A 24,220-nucleotide genomic window follows, 5' to 3' on the forward strand; every position below is an offset into this window, starting at 1 on the left:
TCTTCTCTCTTCCCCTCCTTCCTTTCTTTTCCTGCGCCCCCTCCCTTTTCCTTTGCTTCCGCCAAGAGAGACAGAGAACGAGAGAGTGAGAGAGAGATCTAAACCCCCCGGTGACCGTATTTCACGAAAACGGAGATTTAGGAAGAGGAGCTCAAATCTCGTACATCCATCCGTTCCATCGGTAATTCCCCTTTCTATTTCTCTCTCATTTCGTGATTCCTTGTTTTTAGGGTTTCGGTGAAAACCCGTAGAATCGTACCAAACTTATTATTCCGTGCCTTTGTTGTTTCTATAGTGTAAATTGACTGATTCCGTGTTCCAAAGTGCCACCAAATTTCCAATTTACGGATTTTCCCAAATTTCTCGATTCCGTGTTTTTAGGGTTTCGGTGAAAACCCGTAGAATCGTACCAAATTGATTATTCCGTGTCTTTATTGTTTCTAAAGTGTAAATTGATTGATTTCGTGTTCCAAAGTGCAACCAAATTTTCAAATTACGGATTTTCCCAAAAAATTGATTAGGGTTTAAATTGTAAAAGTGCCAGAATTTAATAAATTGACCTATGGATAGATCCTAACGAGCACGACTAGCGGGATTGACGAGCTTACCGAGTCACGAGATCACGGACCCTCTACGTGCCCTACATAACCAGGTGCGGGGGTTCACGGGATCTGTTTTGGGGTTTATTCGTAGAACTAAATAACGGTGCATATTATTATATTTATGTTGATTGCTTGATTTAAATAAACTGTGCATAGCATGTTGAATCTCTGATTGAAAACATTTGTTGCCGCATTGCATTAATTGTGATATTAGTGTAATTGAATTGTATAACTGTTATGATTCTCATGTTGGTACGGTTTATCGATTGTTGATCTGTCGTTTTGAATAAGTGAGTGGAACCACAGTATGACTTGGATTGATTGTGTGAAGTGAACAGTGTATCATAGTGGAAAGTCTAGCTAGCTACTAGACTTTCATCTAGGACCCTTATGCGCATCTGGAGAATGGCCCTAGTGAACCCAGTACCGGTTGGGTAAGGGAAGTGCAGTGTAATTTTAGGTAGAACTGTGGTTCAGTGATTCAGTGACTCAGTGAAAGTGTCAGTGATTTCTTATTGAGAAAAGTGATATTCTGTTGCATATTCGCGGAATATGCCCGTGTATATTTTAAGTGATGAATTGATGAGATTGTATGACTTGAAACTAGAAAATAGAACTGTTAAGCCGGAGGTGATCGATAGTTGATATCTGTACCTCATAACCAGACTTATATATATTATATCTGTAAAACCAAATCTTTCTGGAAATTCGTTGATTGATGTTGATTTTTGTGAATTGAAACCGTTTGAATCTATTCCCGGTACATGTGCATTTATTATTATTGGTGAATAAATAAATAGATGCCCTATTGCTAGTGTATTTAGTTCTGGTGATGGATTTCTCACAAATCCAGTAGCCCTTTAAATTCCGCACTGAGAAAACGGATGACAAGTTTTCTCACCCCCTCCTCTCGGGGAATTTTTCCCTTTGAACTGATATGTGCAGGTAAACGCGAGTGAAGTGGGACTCGGGCTCGACTCGTGAGTATAGGCCGAGCTAATAGGTTATGCCAAACCCTTTTTATGCCATTTTGAATGTGTAGTTGAACCCGTAGTCGGTTATTTTGATGTATAGGTTATTATCGAACCGTATTATGTTATAAAACCCTAACGGTATGTTTTAAATGGTTGTTATGATTTAAATGTTGAAATTGCATGTTAAACGTCATTAAAATTTCTAGTGAATGGGGAATAATTGTTTAGTTATACTGGGATTTGATCGGGTTTGAAAACGGGGTGAAATTCCACGAAAATGGGCAAAGGGATGAAAAACAGTACCCTTATTGCGGGCCGCAATAACCCTATTGCGGGCCGCAATAACCCTATTGCGGGCCGCAATGAGAGTAGACAGAGAAAAATTCGCAGCTTAAAAAGCCAACCAGGTCATTGCGGGCCGCAATAAATTCATTGCGGGCCGCAATAAATTCATTGCGGGCCGCAATGAATGGAGGCAGAAGTGCTGTGCAGAGGCTGGGAATTTTGGAATTTGTTGCGGGCCGCAATGAATGGAGACAGAGGCAAATTTCAAAGGCTGGAAATTTTGGGAACTGTTGCGGGCCGCAACAGCCCTATTGCGGGCCGCAATGGGTTCTGAAAAATGCTGTTTTAGGGTATAACTTAGTCAAATTAAATCGGTTTTGAATCAAACTTGTTTTAAATCAAATCATATGATAATTTGACTAATCTGGGCCGTCGGTTAAAGGATTTTCATACCATTTGACTTCTCCAAAATAAAATTTTTCGTGCTCTATTGAGCGGTGCTTCGTAACCTCAGACAACGCTCGCAAGGGGCTGCCGCCCCCCTGCCACCCCCCCCGCATACTAATAGAATCAGGCCCACCCACATAAAAATATAATAATATAAATATAAATCCGCATGCATGAACAAAACCGCATTTTAAAACAAAATTGCGCGACCCCCTGTTCCGGGGTGTGACAAATCGTCAGTATGAATACTTCTTGGAAGAAGTGGGGTGAGAGAGATGAATCTGACTTTGAATTTTGAATTGTATAAATTATTTCAAACATGTATGAATACTTCATTTGTATAGATATGAATATTTCTTTATTTAGATATGAATAATATATAGATTTGCTGTAGTGGTCCCCAATCTTGGCAAATGTTGCTTTCAGATGGTTGCGGTCCCCAATCCAGGCTGTCACAAGACGTCAGCGGTCCCCCTGGTCGTTACTGGTCCCCTCCAGCTTGTGTTTACATATGACGAATGATTCTGATAATAAGTATGAATACTATAAATTCGTAGGTATGAATACTATACGTTTTGACTATTAATAAAATAACATTAATCTTGCTCTTTGGTGGTAGTTAGCACGTTTTAACTATTTTTTTTGTCTTTTAATGCGGGGGACAGATAGGAGACTGAAGTAGGGGGACTGTTAGTCGATCCCTTTGAATTTTTATGGATATTTATAGATTCGGGTCAGCTTTTTGCTCTCTGAAATTTTTTTTTTATGAATTTTAAAATTTGTAATTAAGGTTAAATTAGGGTTAAAATTAGATTTTTTTTTTTTAATTCTAATTGGTAAGTAGGATTTGAAGTTAGATTACTGGAAAGTAGAAGTTAAAGTATTAAAGAGTATTTTTTTTATCTAATATCTGATTAGCTATTTAAATCCGATTCGCTATTATTTTACCTCACCTCCTAAGGCAAATATTGTACTAGCTGCCTACTTCTAGATTTTTGAAACATGATATAGGTCTGTAGTACATAATCAGTATGTTGTCTACTTCTAGAGAAAATTTTATCTTTGAATAGCTTACAATTTGAATTAATTAATTCATGGCAGTTCGCAAACTGCTTGTTACACCGGTAACTTTTTTTTTGCTTGCCCTTAATAAAAATTGTGATTACGCCCGTATAGCATCCCCTCTCTTTCTTAACCGACAAACAAAACTAAGTAATATGTTTTTTTTTACCGAGGTTAATTTAAAATCTTTTTTTTTTCTAAATATATTTTTTTTAATTTAGCATGTGAAGCTCTTAATTAGGACTCAAGAACTTGATGGAGTGCATTTGTGTTTTTACAATAACATTGAAAAAAAAAACCCTAAACAATTATGCATAAAATATTGATAGCTACACATTTTGACATACATCATTACAAATGCATGCCAAATAAACAAATGGTACAAGAGGTCTGTCAAGAGCTCTGCAGCTAGTTTGGAAATTAGGTGGATAAAATAAACTGTTTTAGTACTTTATATTCAGCTCTTTGCACTTTCTTTTTTCTTTTTTCCTCCTTTCTTTTTTCTTAGCTTAAATTGCTTTTACCTTGTAATCTGACACTACTTGTGTCTGTTTAATGGAACATGAGAGTATGACTCTCATCTTTCGTCTTAAAAAAAAAAACAAATGGTTGTGTACTAACGCTTTATCAATTATATAGGGTCCATTAGTGATGAGTTGTACAAGAAAAATTCATAATTTTTCTATGCAACAATTTTTTTTTTTTGTATTAATTCAGTTCAACAAATTATATATGAAAATTCAATAGTCAAATTTTGCATCCACATTATATAAATGTTCACTTAATTCTCTGGCCCTTTTACGTTTTATTCAATGGTATTGAGCAACTAAGCAAAAAAAAAATTTCTCTTCTTTCTCTTTGTATTTTTTTTTCTTTTTACATGTTATCTGAGTAATCACCCGAAATTTTTATTAATAAGAAATATATTAAATAAATATCGAGATTAGATAACGCTTTTGCGTTTTATCGAGATATAGCGAAACCGTTATGGTTTATCATGGCCCCTAGCCGTTATGACTTATCACGACCAGAGTTAGTACTTAATTAATAAGATTAACCATTCTAATTGAACCATAAAAAAACGGAAAAAAAAACCCTGTCCGCGATAGATTGGAACGGCCAAAGGAAAGAAAAAAAAAAATCTCTGTCCGTGATGAACAGTAACGACCAGGTGTGAAAATAAATAAAAAAAATTTTCACCTCTGGCCGTGATGGGCTATCACGGCCAGCCCTTTTTTTTCTTTTCTTTCTTTCTGCCTCTAGCCGTGATAGATAGTAACGGGCCCATCACGGCCAGCCCTTTTTTTTTTTTTTTTTCTTTCTGCCTCTGGCCGTGATAGATAGTAACGGCCAGGGTTTTTTTTCTGAATTTTTTCTTGCGCAGTTCAGTTAGAATGGATGATGATTAATTAAGTGTTAATACTGGCCGTGATAAGCCATAACGGCCAGAGGCCGTGATAAATCATAACGGTTTTCCTATATCTCGATATTTATTTAATATATTTTCTATTAATAAAAATTTCGGGAGTAATCACGGCAGCAACTTGGGCCTAGCCTTGTTTTGGAATATCATTTTCTTGAATTAGTTTTCATGATTAACCATTGAACCCAATGTCAGAACCTAATCCATGAAGATTAGAATAGTAAGGAGAGTTTATTTAAATCCAAATCCAACTTCTACTTGATCGGATCGGATTGATGCGGGTACCCACTGGATCTGAACTCATATGGTAGGGTTGGCAAAAAAAAGCTTTTTTTGCTTGCTTGGTATCAGATAGTGATTCGATCGGTAACAATTCAGTTTGTTAGTAGATTGAGTTAAAATTAGCTCGCTCGCTACATACTCAAGTCAGAATTAATCAGTTTGGGTTTGGTCTGGCTCAGCACTAGCCAGTTCAGTTATTAACGAGCTATTTAATATACGTAGTTTAATAGTTTAATCGGATCTGTTCACTTCAGGTTGGAGATACTATAGTCTATGGATGTTATAGCTAGTGTTATGATAATTACACTTTAGACTGTGCTTAAGTTGATTGGTAATTTTGTATGTAATATGTGTAAATTAATTATAAGTAACTAAGTTAATTTGTACAAATTTGTTTTGATTTGATATGCATGAATTTATTTCGTGAAGTATGAATTTAGGAATTTGATATTTTTGTATGTATGAATTTAGATACAAACTTAATTTATAGTAGTTGATTTGCTTAATTATATTTGAATTAAGAGTATTCCTCAACAATTAATCGTATAAATATTATTTTATTTTAGCTATAATTGATAAGACTTGCTATGAAAATTTAATATATAGTAGGAAATATAATATATAAATTTATGAATTTGTCAAGTTGATAACGAGCCAATTCAGCTCGTTCGGACAAGTTATATTTGAATAAAGAGTATTCCTCAACAATTAATCGTATAAATATTATTTTATTTCAACTATAATTGATAAGATGTGCTATGAAAATTTAACATATAGCATGAAATAGAATATATAAATTTATAAATTTGTCAAGTTGGTAACAAGCCAATTCAGCTCGTTTGGACAAGTTAGGAATCAATCTTAGAAAAAATTTCAGCTCGAAATCTAAAATCCAAAATTACTTGTTCTACTTGATTACAAATAAACTGATTACGAGTAACCAGGGGCGGACCTAGAATTTTCATCAGGGGGGCAAAAAAATATCGAATCAGGTTTAAATAGCTTATCGGATTTAAACCCATAACTAATTGGGTACTCGATAAAAAAATATCGAATCGAGTTTAAATAACTTATCGGACTTATATTTCCCAATACCATGACTTATAATTTATGATCATATAACTTATAATTAATATTACCAATTATAAATAAAAAAAATTATTTTGATTTTAACACTAAATTTAATCTGAATTATAAATCAAACATTCAGAGGGGGGCAAAAAAAATTTCAGGGAGAAGCAAAATAGATCAGTACCAATAAATCATCACTAAAACTCGAAATCCATAAAGAGCGGCTGCCCCCCGTGCTACAGTAGATCCGCCCCTGCAAGTAAGGCTAGCTTACTCTTTAGCATCTCCTTCCAGTTGCCACCCCTACATATGGGTTTACGGCTTTCGAATTGCAGTATTGCACGCTGGAAAATCCGTATATAAAGGCTCATCGATCGGGTCAAGCTGAAGAAACGGATAAAGATTGTAACAGAGTTGTTTTGACGTAGTTCAGGACAGACTAAGGAATCACAACAGCCCTGCATATGATTGGAAGCGTATCTTCGGTAGAGTCGTACTCTACGGAGCTTTTAATCTGATCTGTTCGTTTTGAATCGAGTTTTGAGAATTTTTATTTTTTTTTCAATTCAGACAAGATATGATCTGGTCTGTCGATTCAAAACGAACGGATAGCTCCGCAGAGATACACTTCCGTATATGCCGATTTTTTTAAAAATACCCAAAAAAAATTATTTTATTAAAAATAACCAGGTTTTGAGTGAAATTTTAAAAATACCCAGGCCGCATATTTTTTCTGCACTCCGGAATTTTTATTCCGGGCCGCAAAAAAATTCGCACCCCGAATTTTTTTTTTTTAGATTTTTTTATTCCGAGCGCAGATTTTTTCTGAGGTCCAGATTTTTTTTTTTTTTAGAGTTTGGAGAAAGAAAATATCCATGGTTTGATTTTTTTTGTAATAATATATGTGTATGTATATATAATATAATATATGTATAATATATGTATATATAATATTATATGTATATATAATATATATGTATATGTATATATGTGTATATAATATATGTATAACTCATTTTTTTATAATATATGTATAATATATGTAGAGGTGGGCTACGGTGAGTTGCGAAGTAAAGCGACTATTTTACTTCACGCTAATATTTTGCGATTTTAAAGTTCAAAATGTCGATCCGAACCGTTCATCTTGTTCTCCATATTGAAATGTGCTTGGAGACCAAATTTTACATTTTTTGGAATTTTTTTACTATTTATTAAGCAATTTTGAAAGTCGCTGATCTGATGATCCAGAAAATTTTACTGTTCACAGCAAAACAACAATTTTCAAAAATGCTTAATAAATAGTAAACAAATTTCAAAAAAAAAATGTAAAATTTGGTCTCCAAGCACATTTCAGTATGGATTAAATATCTAACGGTTCGGATTGGTCATTTGGACTTTCAAAATAAAAATACGGCGTGAAGTAGAAACGCATTTTACTTCGCAACTCACCGTAGCCCATCTCATATATGTATATGTATATATATGTATATGTATATAATATTTATGTATATGTATATATATATATAGAGATGGGCTATGGTGCATTGCAATGCATAGGCCATAGTGTGCATTGGACCATAAATCACCGATTCAAAGTCCAAATGACCGATCCAAACCGTTCATCTTGTTCTCCATATTAATATGTGCTTGGAGACCAAATTTTATATTTTTTGGAATTTTTTTACTATTTATTAAGCCACTTTGAAAATCGCTGATCCAACGGTGACTGTTTGGAACAGTAAAATCAGAAGCCACCGTTGGATCAGTGATTTTCAAAGTGGCTTAATAAATAGTAAAAAAATTCCAAAAAATATAAAATTTGGTCTCCAAGCACATATTAATATGGAAAACAAGATGAACGGTTTGGATCGGTCATTTGGACTTTGAATCAGTGATTTATGGTCCAATGCACACCATGGCCTATGCATTGCAATGCACCATAGCCCATCTCTATATATATATATATATATACATATATATGTATATAATATTTATGTATATGTATATGTATATAATATTTATGTATATGTATATGTATATAATATTTATGTATATGTATATTTTTTTTTTTTAGAGTTTGGAGAAAGAAAATATCCATGGTTTGATTTTTTTTTATAAACTCATTTTTTTTAATAATATATGTGTATGTATATATAATATAATATATGTATATGTATATGTATATGTATACATAAATATTATATACATATACAGAGGTAGTCTACGGTGAGTTGCGAAGTAAAACGCGTTTCTACTTGACGCTGTATTTTTATTTTGAAAGTCCAAATTACCGATCCGAACCATTAGATATTTAATCCATATTGAAATGTGCTTGGAGACCAAAGTTTACATTTTTTGAAATTTTTTTACTATTTATTAAGCATTTTTTTAAATTGCTGTTTTGCTGTGAACAGTAAAATTTTCTGGACCATCAGATCAGCGACTTTCAAAATTGCTTAATAAATAGTAAAAAAATTCCAAAAAATGTAAAATTTGGTCTCCAAGCACATTTCAATATGGAGAACAAGATGAACGGTTCAGATCGACGTTTCGAACTTTAAAATCACAAAATATGAGCGGGAAGTAAAATAGTCGCTTTACTTCGCAACTCACCGTAGCCTAGCTCTACATATACATATATATACATATACATATATTATAAAAAAATGAGTTATACATATATTATATACACATATATACATATACATATATTATATACACATATAATATTATATATACTTATACATATACATATATATACATGAGGAGGGTTCAAATGCCTCCATGTTTTTGTGCCTCCATAATGCCTCCATCTCTCTCCATCATTTTCAAAGTTCAAACAGTCGATCCGAACCGCTCAACCTAACCTCCATACTAAAATATGCTTGGAGACCAAATTTTATATTTTTAGGAATTTTTTTACTATTTTTTTAGATAGGTACAAAATTAGTAAATCTGAACCATCTAAAAACAATATACATATTTTAGTATGGAGGTTAGGTTGAGCGGTTCAGATCGACTGTTTGAACTTTGAAAATGATGGAGAGAGATGGAGGCATGATGGAGGCACAAAAACATGGAGGCATTTGAACCCTCCTCATGTTACATATACATATATTATATTATATATACATACACATATATTATACATATATTATTAAAAAAAATCAAACTATGGATATTTTCTTTCTCCAAACTCTAAAAAAAAAAATCCGGGCTGCAGAAAAAATCTACGCTCGGAATAAAAAAAATCTAAAAAAAATAAAAAAATTCGGAGCGCAAATTTTTTCTGCGGCCCGGAATAAAAATTCCGGAGCGCAGAAAAAATCTGCGCCCTGGATATTTTTAAAATTTCTCTCAAAATCTGGTTATTTTTAATAAAATAATTTTTTTTTTGGATATTTTTAAAAAAATCGGCGTATATGGTTAGTGTGCTGCGTGAAGCCCAATGTACTCTGTTAAAATCTTTACCCGAATAAACATCTTAGCAACAAAAGTCTCTCCCGCCCCAGTCGGCCAGTCCCCACTTCTCGTCACAATGGAGAATCGGTCCGATCTCAATTCAATTTTACCATTCCTGCCTCTCTCCATTCGAGCCTCCTCTCTCTCCTTGTCAGAGAGAGCAGAGGATTCGCTGAGGGCACTGTCACTGGGACCTACTGTCAGTCACGTTGACTCCGGCGAAGTACTCTTCGATTTCATTCTAGATCTCCGCGACTCTCTCGAACTCTACTCCCAGCCTCCTCTCGCCTCTCGCGCTCAAGATGGCTTCTCGCTCTTTTTTGACGAGGTATCGCTATATTTTTATTCAAAGGCCGGTTGGGTTTAAACGGAATTAAAGTTGTCAAACCAAAATAGACCGAATAACAACCGAACCAAAATAAATCGAAGTAAATTTTGGTTTGTTTGGTTGAACCGAAATAAAAAAGTGATTAAATTTCAAAAGGTCTAAACTCTAAACATTAATACTTACACAAATACATTTAATAATTATAGAAATAAATATCAACACACAAAATAAGGGAGATTAAGCCAAATCAAATGTACAAAATCGAAGTAATTCAAAAATTGAACCGAACCGAACCATTTAATCCAAAATCTGTTGGAAACCAAATAAACCGGATCCAACCCCTAATGGAAATATTAATTTAATCTGTTTTGAGCAGTTCATGTCTAGAATGGATGCTAGAGTATGGTTTAATGAGGTGATACCATCTCTAGCCAAGCTATTACTAAAACTCCCTTCCCTTTTGGAATGTCATTATCGTAAATCCGACGAACTATCTGGTCAGAGGTTTTCTGGGCTTCGCATATTGAGTTCACAAGATGCCGGCATATTGTTTCTTACTCAGGTAATTTGTAATCTTAGAACCCCTCTCTGAACTAAGATGATTTTTTATTTAAGCATCAATTAGATTGCAATTTTGCTTTTAATCAATTCTAAGTTGTGCAATAGTGTAGCAATTTAATCTACTTGTTCCTCTGCTATGCAATTGGCATGTGCAATGTTTTAAGATGCTCTCTTCTATTGTAGGAACTGGTAGCTTCGTTACTTGCTTGTGCGTTGTTGTGCCTCTTCCCAACAAAAGACAGGAATGCGAATGATCTACCTATCATCAATTTTGACCAATTATTTGCGTAAGTTTGAAAAATATAGGCCATTTTATTCTCGAGAAAATATGGGTCATTTACTGCACTTTGAAAAGATGCTTATTAAAAAAAAATGCTATTGGAAATAAATATGTCTACATGAAAACTGTCACCGCTACTCTAATCGGCTCTTCATGTAGAGAGACAGTGAGGAGACGAACTAAGGGTAGTGGTTTGGTTCAGTTCTGATGATTTCTTGCGTATAAACTGTGATTACTTATTTTACACTTCCATGCAATTAATTTCACTCTTTAATTGTCAACACTCACTGTAATTTTTCCTGAAAGGGATGGCTGAAAACTGCCTGTGCTTTAGTATTGAGAACTTGAAGGAAAGAAAAGAAAGATGAGATTTATACAAGGACATTAAAAGTCAGCTCATTACATTAAAAGGGGAACATGGTGTGAAAAATGTATTTGGTACAAACATTTTGACTGTCCTCACCGGAATCTGGCCCCGATATCATTAGAGTTGGGTTCTATTTAGGTTAAGACAATCAATTCATTTTGCTTTACTTAACAATAAAAACAGCAGGTGTGTGATTTTCTCACTTGCATGTGCTCAGGACCCTTCTCTCAGATTCAAAGCATTGCCAGGAGCACAAAGTTAAGTGCCTTGTGCACTATTTTGAAAGAATATGTAAAGATACACCAAATGGCCTTGTATCTTTCGAAAGAAAGGTGCTTCCGTTTAAGCGTAGTTCTAATTCACTTGGTGTATCAGTATCTTATCCTGAGGCTGATTTTTGGAGCAAATCTGTTTCCTCCTTGTGCCCTTTTAAGGTTAAATTTCTATAAATCTTTCTCTGCCCTTTTTGTTCTTTTCCCTGATATAGTTTTTTTTTATGTCCAAATTAGAATTTTTATTTCATGGTATTGGCAATTAACACCCTTTGCTTCTCATGCCTATACTCAACGAGTGAGGCTACGGTACTATGCATAGTGCAGATCGGTCCGTACTATTGACTTCATATTGTTGTTTTCGTAGTTTAAACGGTCAATCGGAAACACTCAACATAATTTCCATATGAATATGTACCTGGTGACTAAATTTTACATTTTATAGAATTTTTTAACTATTTCTTTTAGATAGGTAGAATATAAAATTTGGTTTCAAAGTACATTTTCATATAGAGAGCATGTTGTGCGGTTCGGATCAACTGATTGGACATTGAAAATGAAGATATGGAGCTATTTTACGGACTGGTGTGCATTATGCATAATACCGTAGCCTCACTCATACTCAACAGTGAACATTCTTTTGAGTTATATGCACTGAAAAGTTATTTGAAATTTTCATAATACAAATCTGATTGTTGAAAATTCTCCTTTTGCACCTTTACTATGACAACCTAGAAATATTCCTGAACTTATTTGGTTTTTTATGCAATACAGTGCAAGTAAGGATTACAGAAGGGTTTTGGCAAGTAACATCCAACATTGTTTTACTCGCAACTCACCCTAATAAATATTTTTTTTGTACAACTAGCACCCAATATTCTTTTAAGTTGCCAAATCACATCAAGTAACTTTGGAATTATTGCATGGATATACAATTTTCTATAAAGTTGACAAATTTTCCCATAAATAATCACAACTTCTCTCCTATTGTCATGATCGGTGTTATTTGCAAACAGTAAACTTTTTCTTGAATGTGGTCAATGTCTGTTTTATGTTGTTACCTTTTCATCTCTAGGTGGTAAATTCTGGGTTTATAGAGGACCAGGGATATGAAGCTTTAGAGGTTGATTTTGCAAATGAATATTTGGGAGGTGGTGCTCTTTCGAGAGGCTGTGTGCAGGTTGTATTTCTTTTCTTTTTATAGGTATATGCCATAATTATTTCTATTGTTCATACTAGTAAACTTCCTTTGAATTGCTTATGCAATTTTTTGGATTTTAAAGAATTTTCCTGAGAAAGCATTTGGTTGCATTTTCTTAACGCAGAACTGACTTTTTGTGTCTTATAAGTGTAATTTTTGGGGGAAATTCTATAATCCAACTTGTGACGAAAACAATATCATTGTAATAACTAACAAGTAGTATTTTTTTTTTTTTTAATAGTCAGGCGAAGAGCCTACCTAAATTGTATTAAATGAAATAAAAGGTACAATTTACAAATACAAAAATGAAAGAAGAGAAGAAAAAAGGAGACTGAAAAACTAGAAAATTGTTGTAATAAGTAAAAATAAGATTACCACCTGAATTCTTGTTGGGCTATATGAGTTTGGGATGAATCTAGGGATCTATATCACCAACTTTTTTTTATTTTTTTTTATAGAAAATCACACATGTAGAAATTTCTTGGACTGTATGGTTTCTAAGATATATTGCTATTGTAAACTTTTATTATAATACATAAAAGAGGACCAAGCTTGTTGAAATATTATTTTTCATTTCTTGATTTTTTTATTTTTTTTCTTCATTCTTTTTATTGGTAAATAGGAAGAAATAAGATTCATGATCAACCCAGAACTGACAATAGGCATGCTCTTTATGCCTTGCATGAGAGATAATGAGGCAATAGAAATCATTGGCGTTGAGAGATTCGCAAAATATATGGGGTAAAAATATCCTAGAAAAATGATTCATTCCAGACTTGTTGAATATCTTGTGAACTTTTTTTTTTTTTTTAATAAAATAATAATCTCTTAGGTATGGCTCATCATTTCGCTTTGTTGGTGATTATGTTGATACTAAGCCTTTTGATAAAATGCGGAGGCGAAAAACTAGAATTTTAGCCATTGATGCTTTATATAGCCCTAGGATTGCGCAATATGAAGTTAGGTGTCTTCTGAGGTACTTATTTCTTTTTCCAAATTTTACTTATTTTGTGTTTTTCAACTCGAAGATGATTTTTTTTTTACTTTTCCTTTGGCGTGTATTATAAATTTATAGGGAGGCTAACAAAGCATTGTGTGGCTTTTTGGAGCACTCAAATTACCAATCAAGATATCAAAATTGTCAGGTTAATTGTTTAATATTACTGTTATAATTCTTTGAGGTCATGGTTTTCAAATAAATTGGAACAATTTGTCGTGAAACACATTATTTTGGTATATGTATAAGTATTCATCTTTGAATAGGGATGTCACATATATTCTCTTTTTTTGGAAAAAATTGTCCCTTCGTTACATTTATGAGAAAACATCTTTTATTTCAAACTTTTTTCCTGATTAAATGAATGACCTGGATTAGACTTTCAGGAAAAATTAGTTTAACATACATTAGAGTTAAACTAAATAAGAGGATTTTGCTTCAGAGAATCATTATTAATTGCCCCAGAATGGTAGAATGGGGACTGAATGGATTGGCCTTATGTTTGCACTGCTAAACGAAGGGCAAATTGGTCAATTTTTCTAGTACACCATCAATTTCCATGTTGGTTTTATAAATTTTATTATTTGCAAATACTAGTAATAGAGGTTTCATTATTAAAACCATCAATTTTTCTAACTTGAGCAGGAAAGTTCTGGAAATAACTGCAGTCCTGAAAATTCATGTTTAAAACATTACAACTCAGAGTACAGACATGAAAAACATGAAGATATGGAGATTGATGAGGATAAAGTTGGAATTTCAACTGGAAATTGGGGATGTGGTGCCTTTGGAGGAGACCCGGAAATTAAGAGTATGATTCAGTGGCTGGCTGCCTCTCAGGTAATTGATACAAAAAAGCATTTAAATGAAATGATACTGTAATGTACTCGCAAATATAGGGTTTATTACTGTGCCATAAAATAGTGGGTTCAAATAACTATCCTTGACTTATTTTACTAAATACCTGGTTTTGTAATATGTATTGGTTTTGGTTCTGGTACCAGAGAGGTGGTACCAGGTGACAATGTAATGGTTTTCATATTGTTGGAAATTGGTGGGTTACCCCACTTTCTTTCAAAAAAAATATCTATCCTTGACTGGATTACTATATTTATTATTGGCTGTTGAAAATACTGGCCATTTACATGCTCCTTCATCAAAATATTTTATTTTCTCATATTTTGCCTAATAAGTTTTACCTTATATACAGCAAAGTTCCAATATTTCCTACTTAGGCAACACTGGAAACTTTATTCAATCACAGTCAAAATCTCTGGTTACAAGGAAACACATATTTTGGGTACTGAGATTGTCATAAACTGGCTATGGAATCATTTTATTTGAGTTAATTTTTAAAAAGTTCGGGCGCATTTCTTCTCATATGTCGCTTCACCCTTGGGTTCATGTTTTAGTTTGTATTTTACAACTTGTCTCTTGTGTATCTTATTTTACTATATTAGGCTAACAGGCCTTTCATTCACTACTACACGTTTGGAGAACCATCCTTGGAGCAGCTCAAACAGGTGGATCTTTGTTTTAAAAAGTTAAAAAAATTATATATTTTTTCTTTTTTCTAATGCGAAATATTATTGTCATATTTTTTTTTTCCTCTGTTCGGATAGGTAACGGAATGGATAATGGATCACGAATGGACAGTTGGTGATTTGTGGCAAATGCTGGCCGAGTACGCATCTCAAAGACTTGCAAGAGAGACGAAAACTGGCTTCTTATCTTGGCTTGTACCACATCTAAACAATGCAAATTGTAGTAATGCAAATGATATGATTCAATAGGATATAATGTTTGATATCCATCTAAATCTTAAATTTTGGCGTAAGAGTGCTTCTTTAGCAGTATTTTTTTGTAATCTGTACAGCAATAAAAGCAAGAAATTTTATCTGTTTAATATTTGAAGGGTGCTTTAATGGAGTTTGGTTTGCTTTGTTCAAACTTTTGGCATCTTTACTTTTATTAACTGTTGTCAAGTTTCTAATAACTAATTATCAACACAATTTTCTTTATGGATTTATGATCTTCTGAACACCTCAGTAATGAAATTAAATGGGACTGTTATTTAGTTTTTGGTTCTCACAATGCTTAGGGAATGAAAAATGTTATGCCATGTCAGGTTCTGTCACGGAATGTATCGTGGCTGTATTGGATAAAAACTGTAGCTCTTTGATTGATATTTTAAAACTGTGTATATATCTGATTGAACTGTTTTTATTTTTTATTTTTTATATATGTATGCGAAAACAACATAAGAAAAAGTTCATTTCTTAGAAATTTTCCATATTTGATTTTATCTTTATTTATAGTAATTAAAGTAGCTTTCTTTATTGTTTATTCTTATGTTCTTAATATTGTTTGTACGATGCAAAAAAAAAAAAATGGGAATAAAACATTTACTACAAATCAATTGAGAAAAAATAAACACAGATTTTTGTAGTGATTTTAAATGCCTACAAAGGCTCTGCACTGAGACTCCCAGTTCTCCTTCGCCTGACGAACACGCTCGACCCTTTCAATCTGCCGTCGTTTCGCCCACTCGGCGCAGCTGTTATTACAATCAGGAATGAGAGAAAATAAACAATTAATAATGTAATTTTAATTTTTCTTCATTTTATTAAGTAAAAAACAACCTTTTTCTTATGCGTAGCATTAGATTGGGAATGATTTTACCTCTAGAGATGATGATATCCACACAAGGAAGACGGTCTAATATTCGATCTATTTCATAAAATAATGCTTTTTATAATAATATCATTTTGTATTTTTTTTACATTTAGTATAAAATAAGTGGTTAAAAGTGGAGGTATGAAAATTTATTTGGATGTATTTATTTTTCATTATTTTCACATTTTGATTATAGTAGATGAATCATAATTCATAATTAACAAATTTTATTATTAAACAGTTAATATATAAAAGAAGAGGAGCTCTAATGCTCTATTGTTTTCATGCCCCAATCATAGTTCACATCTTTATCTCTATTTTAAAGTTCAAATAGAAGATTTGAACTGCTCAACGTGATATCCACATTAAAATGTGCTTGGAAATCAAATTTATATTTTTTTAGAACTTTTTTACTATTTTTTAAAATAGGTACAAAATTATTGTTTTTAGAAAATTTTGGACCATCTAAAACAGTGATTTTGTATCTATCTTAAAAAATAATAATTTTTTTTTAAAAAATAATAAATTTTTTTAAAAAAATATAAAATTTGGTCTTCAATCATATTTCAATGTAGATATCACGTGTACTGATTCAAAACATCTATTTGGACTTTAAAATCGAAAATAAAGATATACTCTGGATACCACACTTGGTAGAATGAGCTTCCAACCAAGTAAAAAAGAATGATATCTCAGTGCCATGGGAAGGGGCGCGGTGCTAGTCCAGATCTCCTAAAGTAACTCAAAATTTGAATTTGGATCAAGACTGTCCAAGCATAATCCGAGCCAATCCAGCTCAAGTTGTAATTTATGGGGCCCCTTTAATATTCATACAGATTATAATCAGACGATCCGAATCTAAACTCAAACATTGGATTACTTTAGGGGTTCCGAAATCGGGGAGCTAAACCTACCAAATCAACCAATCTCTGTGTTGCCTGTTGATTGCCAAAAAGGTTAAGCCTGCCAAGGTGAAAACCTATACAAGTCTAGTGCTTTTCTCATTAATTTATTAGTTCCAATCGGTAATTAAGCAGTTCATGCACTTCTCAGGTTAAGCAGCTATCTAAAAAGGTATCATTAAAGCTTCGCAAGACTACGAGCCATTTTCCTCTCCTCTGTTTTGATTTTCCTGTTCTCTCGTTTTTTGTTTTTCTTTTCCTGTTCCAATGCTAAGTTCTCTTTTTCAATCTCTAGATCTGGCATGCCATTTAGTACCTGCACAAAGCAAGCATCACACTACTGTTTATTTCCCCCCCAAAAAAAAAAATGCCGAAATAATGAAGGATTGTTGTAGTAGTATTAACCATGTATTAAGTTATTTTTTTATTTAATTGGTCCTTTTTTGTTATATTTACGTGATATTTCTGCATATAAATTTTGGGTATAAGAATTACCATATATCAGTCAATTAAATATCCATAATCTCATACAATACCTAGATGTTTTGAAAGAAGGACCGAAATTCAGACTTACCTCATACAGGTGCCAGCATGCAAATGCATCAGTAGCAGCATACTGGAGTTGCTCTTTTGATAGAACATTTTCCCAGTTTCCCATTCTTATTTTCTTTCGTTTAGATAGCTGTAGATTAGTCATTCAACAAAAATATAAGAATAATTTAAATTACTAATAAGAAAACATGTAAACACCACCATCAGAAATACAAAAAAAAAGGAAAAAGGAAAATTGTTATCATACCCATCTAAAGCTTCAAAATATTCAATTGCTCAATAAAAAAAATTCAAAATTGTTTATTTTCCCAATAAAAACAAATATCTTTTCTCACTTCTCCTTTCTTTAATCCAATATTAAACTTTTATTTGATTGACTAGATCGAATAATCTAGTTTTTTTAACTTTTAATCTGTTTTCCCAGTTTTCCACAAATCCAGTAGCTAAATTTGCACATTAGCATTCAACATTTGATTGATTATAATGCAAAAGAATATTGATCGTAGTTACGTTGAACAGTAAAAGTGTGTTTGTATGAAGAGATGGGTAAATTAGTCATTTCATTTTAAAATAAATGATTAATAATAAGCTCAAATAAAAGTTTAAAATTAGATTAAAGAAAAGGGACATGAGAAAGGTTATTTGTTTTCAGTGGAGAAATAAAAAAATTTAAGTTTTGATGGGAAAATTGGATATTTAGAAGTTTTGATGGATATGACAACAATTATCATAATTTAAAATGACATAATAAGAAATTTGAGTGTTTTGATGAGAAAATAAGCAATTTAGAATTATCTCATTGGGTATAAACAATTCTCCCTGTATATATAAAAGAAGTAATACCCGTTTGCGCATGACGGTTTCCATCAAAGAAGAGAGACCCCATATATTTCGGGTACCCGTAAGCTTCGCACTTCCAAGGTCAGATAAATCCATTAGTGACTGCACATGCACGCCATAGTCTTTTAAAAGTTTGGTTGCATCTCCTGCTATACCTATTCCAACCTTCAATTAAGAAGCAATAAATAATAAAAATACAAATTAAACCTGAGTGAGGTCATGGTCCATGGTACTATGCATAGCACGAATTGGTCTGTAATATGAATCAATATTTCTGTTTTTGAAGTCCAAACAGTCGATATGAACCATTCAACATGATCTCCATATGAAAATGTACTTGTAGATCAATCTTATATTTTTTACAACATTTTTAGATATGTAGAAATCACTTGATCTTAAAATTCTAGACCATTAAAAAGTAGTGATTATCTATCTATCTAAAAAATAGTAAAAAGATTCTAACAAATGTAAAATTTAGTATGCAAGTACCATAGCCTCACTTATGAAGGGCCAACCCACACTCTGCATAGTACCATAGCCTCACTTATGAAACCTGACAGAATGGTTTTCTTAATTAATATATGATTGCACAAACTACTGTACCGACTTTAACAGACGAGCTGTCTTCCAGAAATGACTTTAATATAGAAGGAATTCCTGAATGAATTACATGCATCACATAACAACATGTCGCGTCCATGCAAATTTGCATTACAGCTGTTTTTCCTGGACGTACTCCTGCAAATTTCTCAAATTTCCAATTGATATATTTGTTACTGTTTGTTATTTTGAACATTAAACTAATATGAATAAACATATTTTTTTGGTAAGGAGCATTAGGTCTAAACTGCATTGTTATCCCTATTCAATTATATCGAGAAATCACCAAAACATGACCGATGTGAAGTCGGACTGGTGGCAACTAATACGGGTCTGATATGACCTGTTCTATACCAGAAATGTACTGATTTGCACTAGACTGGTGGTACAGCATTAGGAGCAATTAGTAATAATGGGATAAAAACAATATAATGGGAATTTCATTTATATCCCTCAAAAACCTCAAAATTACACACTTCTCCTTCTAAAATTCATAATATCATATTTACCCTTCTAAAATTCAAAAACTCAACAAATTTACCTAATTTATTGACTTTTCTATTAAAAGTCATTTTAAATTTATAAAATACCAATTTAACCATTAATAAAAAATAAAAATACATGAAGTCTGACTGGTGGCAATTCATACGGGTCTGATATGACATGTTCTATACCAGAAAGGTACCGATGTTGCACTAGACTGGTGGTACAGGATTAGCAGCAATTAATTAGTAATGATGGGATAAAAACTATACAAGGAACCAACCTTTTGTAAATGAAGGCTTCCATTCAAGGTCAAATCCAAGAGGAACTTGACCAGCACTATTTTTTGCTTTGATTTTGTCTAGGAGTTCCATAGTAGCATTCTTTACTTCACTATCTGTTCGACAGTACACTATGCGGCCCCCAAATTTGAGTACTTCGTACTTGGTTCCATGATTGACTATGAAGAACAAAGAAAAAAAAATTACAAAAAAAAGGAAAAAAAGGAGGAAATACATGTTATAAGCTGAATAAAAAATAAAAATGGAAAGAACCTTTGCAAGGGGCAGGAGCGACCTTCCTTGAATGATTGTTTTTCATACAATTTTTATACTGTAGAGGTATGTGACCAGCACGTATTTTCTTTATTGTAGAATCTCGCATATCATATAACCATGCGTTGATTTTCTCTTCTTTTGTTCTTTGGCCTTTCGAAAGCAAACACAAATTTCTTTCAATTTTACCTTGAGCTTCTTCCCTTGAAGAGAAAAGAGTGTGAGCTCTAAAGCTGCCATTATTAGAACCGAGGATTTCAATATTAGAAAGTTTCTGTAGAAAAATACACAACACTAACAATAAATAACACAATGAGAGAGAACCATTTGGGATTATTTTATATACTAAAAGAAGATGATATCATTACATGATATAATATGACTCGCTCTATACCAAGAGACTTGAGAATTAGATGTTTGTGACAATGCAGTCGACACAATTGTTACAAGAAAACAAATAAATTAGTCACTTGATATCAAGCAAATATGAAACCAATTCAGTAACAAATTTGGTTAAAGTTTGTGGCAAGAAGGAATTACTTATCAGTACCACAGATTGCAATAATCAGGTTTTAAAGTGCCAGTATACATAATTCAGAACTGAAAACAGAAATTCTCTTTACTAAATCCAACCTTACAAATGTACTAATTACAAAATGAGATAATTATTTCTTTCATCTATACCTCTCAACTTTTTCAGAAAAAGGACCAAAGACATAAGTTTAATTTTTTTTTTTTTTAAATCAAGGATCAACTACTAGCAGGTTAAAGCCATTCATTATACCTTCTTTTTATCTCAGAAAAGGTTGACGGCAAATCAATACTGCACATAGGTTGTGGAATCAAAGGGAGAAGCTTCCAGCACAGAGAAGATGACCCTGAACAATGGGGCCCACTCCGCATGAAAACAGCCATGACCTCGTTTCTTTTGAACAGAGGCGCGAAAACTTCTACGCGGTTCCCTTTGCAGATCCAGTGGAAACAACGTATTTGAAGGAGGTGATCGGTGAAGAAGGCTAAGATCTCTGAAGTAACTCAAATTTTGAGTTTAGGCCTGGACCGTCCGATCAGAATCAGGTCCTGCAAGGACGCCCGATATTCGTGGGAAATATGATCTGACGGTCCGAATTTCAATTTAAAATTTGAGTTACTTTAGGTGATTGGAATTGGGGGGAGATGAGAGGGTCTTAATTTTTAAGGGTTTAAGACTTTAGACTTTAGAGTTACTCAAATTTATGTACGCTTGAATTGCTGAAGAACCATATGGGACCCATGTGTCAGTGACAAATTATCTAAGAAACTGGTGGAGATAATTTATTACACGAGAGGTTCTCGATTGGGGATTTGAAAAGATTAGAGAGATTTCATAATAATTACACAATTATCTTACTATTAAAAATGATATTATTTTGTAAATCAATATTATTCATATTTGAATCTAACAAATTAGATGAATTTTGCATGTTTGTTATTGCTATTATTAAAGTATATAAATTTATTTTACATGTTTTTTATTGCTATTATTAAAGTATATACATTTATTTTACATGTTATTTAATTTTTAATTAGTTAATATTCATATTAATTTAACATTGTGATTTTTTTTAAAAGTAATATTTAATTTGACACTTAAGATTCATAGTTTAAACCAGTGTTGTAAATCACAGTATGTGCACGTTAGACGTAAATGTACTGTCAAGTGATTAATTAAGAATAATCAGTTATAAACAAAAATAATTAATCGATTAGTCAAAATAATCCGTAACAGTTTAGTCACCAACAATGACTAATTGACCAATTAATCAAACTAAATGAACATATTTTACAACACTGATTAAAATGAGGAACGAACTGTCGACATATCCTTTGAAGTAACGTAATTAGTGAATTTAGAATCGTACCGTTTGATCTGAATTCGAGTCAATTCGGACCTATTTGAAAATTCACAAAATGCTTTAAAAATCATGGACTCGATAGTCTAGATTGGACCTAAAAGTATAGGTACAAAATCATAAAACTGACAAAAAAAAAAAAAAATCAGATTTTTGAAATAACAGGCTGAATTAGAATTTCTGGTAGCTAGCTAGGCTCAATCAATCAGCCCATTACTACTTTTTAGTACATAGTGCCAGGGCTACAAACGAATCAAACCAAATCAAATTTATCTCAGTTATACCGGTAGTTTATGCATTAGTTTTTTTCTCACGGAACAAAATTCACACGGTTTCATTTTACCTTTCACGAATTCACACTGATAGATTATGGGCCAGCTCAAGATTTCCTTACGCTGCTAGATTGATTAAAATCACGGCATGAACCTAGCTAAATAAAACTTATTTTATTGTTAATTTGTTACGATGCTGAAATATTTTCCTATTATAAGTTACAATTATATTAACAATTTTGAGCTCTAATATAAGTTTGGTTCCCGCATTATTAAAGATTAATGGTGGAATCCATTAGTTGCATTATTTGAGATTCGAGCCTAAATAGTTCGCGAATCAATTTCGAACAAATTATACCGAGTTTGAGTTTGAATAAGATCGAACCAAATTGGTTTGATTTGTTTCAAAACGAACTAATTTCAAATTGAATTAATTGCAAACTTTTTTTGAATCAAATTCAAATCGAATCACGAACTACGAACTTTTTGTGCAACCCTACATAGTGCAACCCATTCAATAACTTTTCAGGTCTAACATTCATAAAAAAAGAGGAATATCATTAGTGCTAATCAATGTCATTATTTTTGAATTCATGTTTAAATTACACAAATATAAATTTATAGAGTAAAGCTAAGGTGTGATGTGCTCACTAAGAGGGTTTGGTGAGCACAACTCCAAAAGTATATCGGATCAACTTCGAACATAAAATCCAAACCGTTGAAATCCATGTACTTCATGAGTGATGCATGCACATGTAAAATTTTGAAAGTTTCGACTTTATTTGTTACAAGGTCAAGCGGTCAAAGGAATGATAAAAATTGAATATATTAAATAACTTATAAATTAGCTTATCAAAAGTTCATTTATTTGATCGCTTGACCTTGTGTTACGTTACAGAACTTTAACAATTAAATTCTGAATGTTTTAAAGGCAAGAATCAAAAATCGTGCTAACGAAATAGACATTTAAACCTTAATTAATGATTCCCTAGATAAGTAGGTTAAGGGTGAATCGAAACCGCGTCGAAAATACGAAGTTCTAAACCTTTATAGGTCCAGTGCGTCCGCACTGGTAGTGAGTGCGGATGGTTGATCTGCACTGGCTCCGGTTTCCTTGTCAATTATGTTCTGAATTAGGCCAGTGCGTCCGCACTGAGGTTGAGTGCGTCCGCACTGAGAAAATCTTGTATTGGCTGAATTTTCCAAAATCTGACCAAGTAATGAGTGCAGATGGGTTGACCCGCACTGGATATCAGTGCGTCCGCACTCATGAATTTTCTGTGTTGATTGAGTTCCTGAAATTCTACTTAAGTACTGAGTGTGGGTGTCTGACCCGCACTGAAATTGAGTGCGTCTGCATTACGCTCAGACTTTTCCTTTTTTCAAGTGTCGTTTTCATGAAAATTTGACTAAGTACTGAGTGCGTCCGCATTGGGGTATTCTTTTATGTGTTTTCCAAGCTGCCGAAATTCTGCCAAGTGTTGAGTGCGGGTGAACGACCCGCACTGGAAATGAGTGCGTCCGCACTCGTGTATATTTCTGTGTATTTTTAACTGATGAAAATATGTTCCAAGTGCTGAGTGCGGGTGGCCGACCCGCACTGAATTGAGTGCGTTCGCACTCAGGGTATCTTCTTATAAAAGCCCAAAATTTCTTTCTTTTCTCTCTCTTCCCCTCCACCCCTTTCCCCATTTTTGGCGAATTTCACCCAAGAGAGAAGAAAAAGAGCGAGAGAGTTTCTTTTCCCTCTCAAACTCTCGATTGTTGCGAGAAATCGAAGTTGGAACCGAGCAAGCGGCCGTAGATCTCTCCTAGCTCTCCTATTCGGTAATCCT

At 33.0% G+C, this 24,220-nt stretch overlaps 2 protein-coding genes across 3 annotated transcripts; one reads left to right on the forward strand and one right to left on the reverse strand.

Moving 5' to 3' along the window:
* Positions 1-9,564: 9,564 nt before the first annotated feature.
* Positions 9,565-15,522, forward strand: LOC144564674 (poly(ADP-ribose) glycohydrolase 1-like). 2 transcript variants are annotated; one of them, XM_078314277.1, is made up of 11 exons: positions 9,565-9,936; positions 10,313-10,498; positions 10,681-10,784; positions 11,362-11,578; positions 12,492-12,596; positions 13,240-13,358; positions 13,450-13,593; positions 13,693-13,762; positions 14,260-14,454; positions 15,075-15,137; positions 15,237-15,522. In XM_078314277.1, the coding sequence occupies exons 1-11, from the start codon at positions 9,595-9,597 to the stop codon at positions 15,405-15,407; spliced, it is 1,716 nt and encodes a 571-aa protein (XP_078170403.1). In that variant the 5' UTR covers positions 9,565-9,594; the 3' UTR covers positions 15,408-15,522. The 2 variants fall into 2 exon arrangements, with proteins under 2 accessions (XP_078170403.1, XP_078170402.1); XM_078314276.1 differs by having other exon boundaries at positions 9,637-9,936; positions 14,257-14,454.
* Positions 15,523-16,068: 546 nt separating this feature from the next.
* LOC144563843 (uncharacterized) lies at positions 16,069-21,144 on the reverse strand. The gene is made up of 9 exons (XM_078313315.1): positions 21,006-21,144; positions 20,222-20,454; positions 19,951-20,127; positions 19,192-19,322; positions 18,588-18,749; positions 17,767-17,874; positions 17,391-17,508; positions 16,257-16,344; positions 16,069-16,171 (listed from the first exon to the last, which is right to left on the reverse strand). Exons 1-9 carry the CDS (start codon positions 21,134-21,136, stop codon positions 16,069-16,071), a joined length of 1,251 nt encoding a protein of 416 aa, XP_078169441.1. The 5' UTR covers positions 21,137-21,144.
* Positions 21,145-24,220: the final 3,076 nt, after the last annotated feature.

The sequence above is a fragment of the Carex rostrata genome, chromosome 13 (genome assembly GCF_964058835.1).
Source record: "Carex rostrata chromosome 13, lpCarRost1.2, whole genome shotgun sequence".
Lineage (NCBI taxonomy): Eukaryota > Viridiplantae > Streptophyta > Magnoliopsida > Poales > Cyperaceae > Carex > Carex rostrata.

What these genes read in the sequence shown, in the direction of transcription:
- LOC144563843 (XM_078313315.1), bottom strand. Translation starts at nt 21,136, where the DNA reads ATGGCTGTTTTCATGCGGAGTGGGCCCCATTGTTCAGGGTCATCTTCT. An exon ending in GAAGCCTTCATTTACAAAAG is followed by an intron (nt 19,323 to 19,950) that starts GTTGGTTCCTTG and finishes AGAAATTTGCAG; the next exon opens with GAGTACGTCCAGGAAAAACA. An exon ending in ATGCTACGCATAAGAAAAAG is followed by an intron (nt 16,172 to 16,256) that starts GTTGTTTTTTAC and finishes TTGTAATAACAG; the next exon opens with CTGCGCCGAGTGGGCGAAAC.
- LOC144564674 (XM_078314277.1), top strand. Translation starts at nt 9,595, where the DNA reads ATGTACTCTGTTAAAATCTTTACCCGAATAAACATCTTAGCAACAAAA. An exon ending in TTTCGAGAGGCTGTGTGCAG is followed by an intron (nt 12,597 to 13,239) that starts GTTGTATTTCTT and finishes ATTGGTAAATAG; the next exon opens with GAAGAAATAAGATTCATGAT. An exon ending in AGATTCGCAAAATATATGGG is followed by an intron (nt 13,359 to 13,449) that starts GTAAAAATATCC and finishes ATAATCTCTTAG; the next exon opens with GTATGGCTCATCATTTCGCT.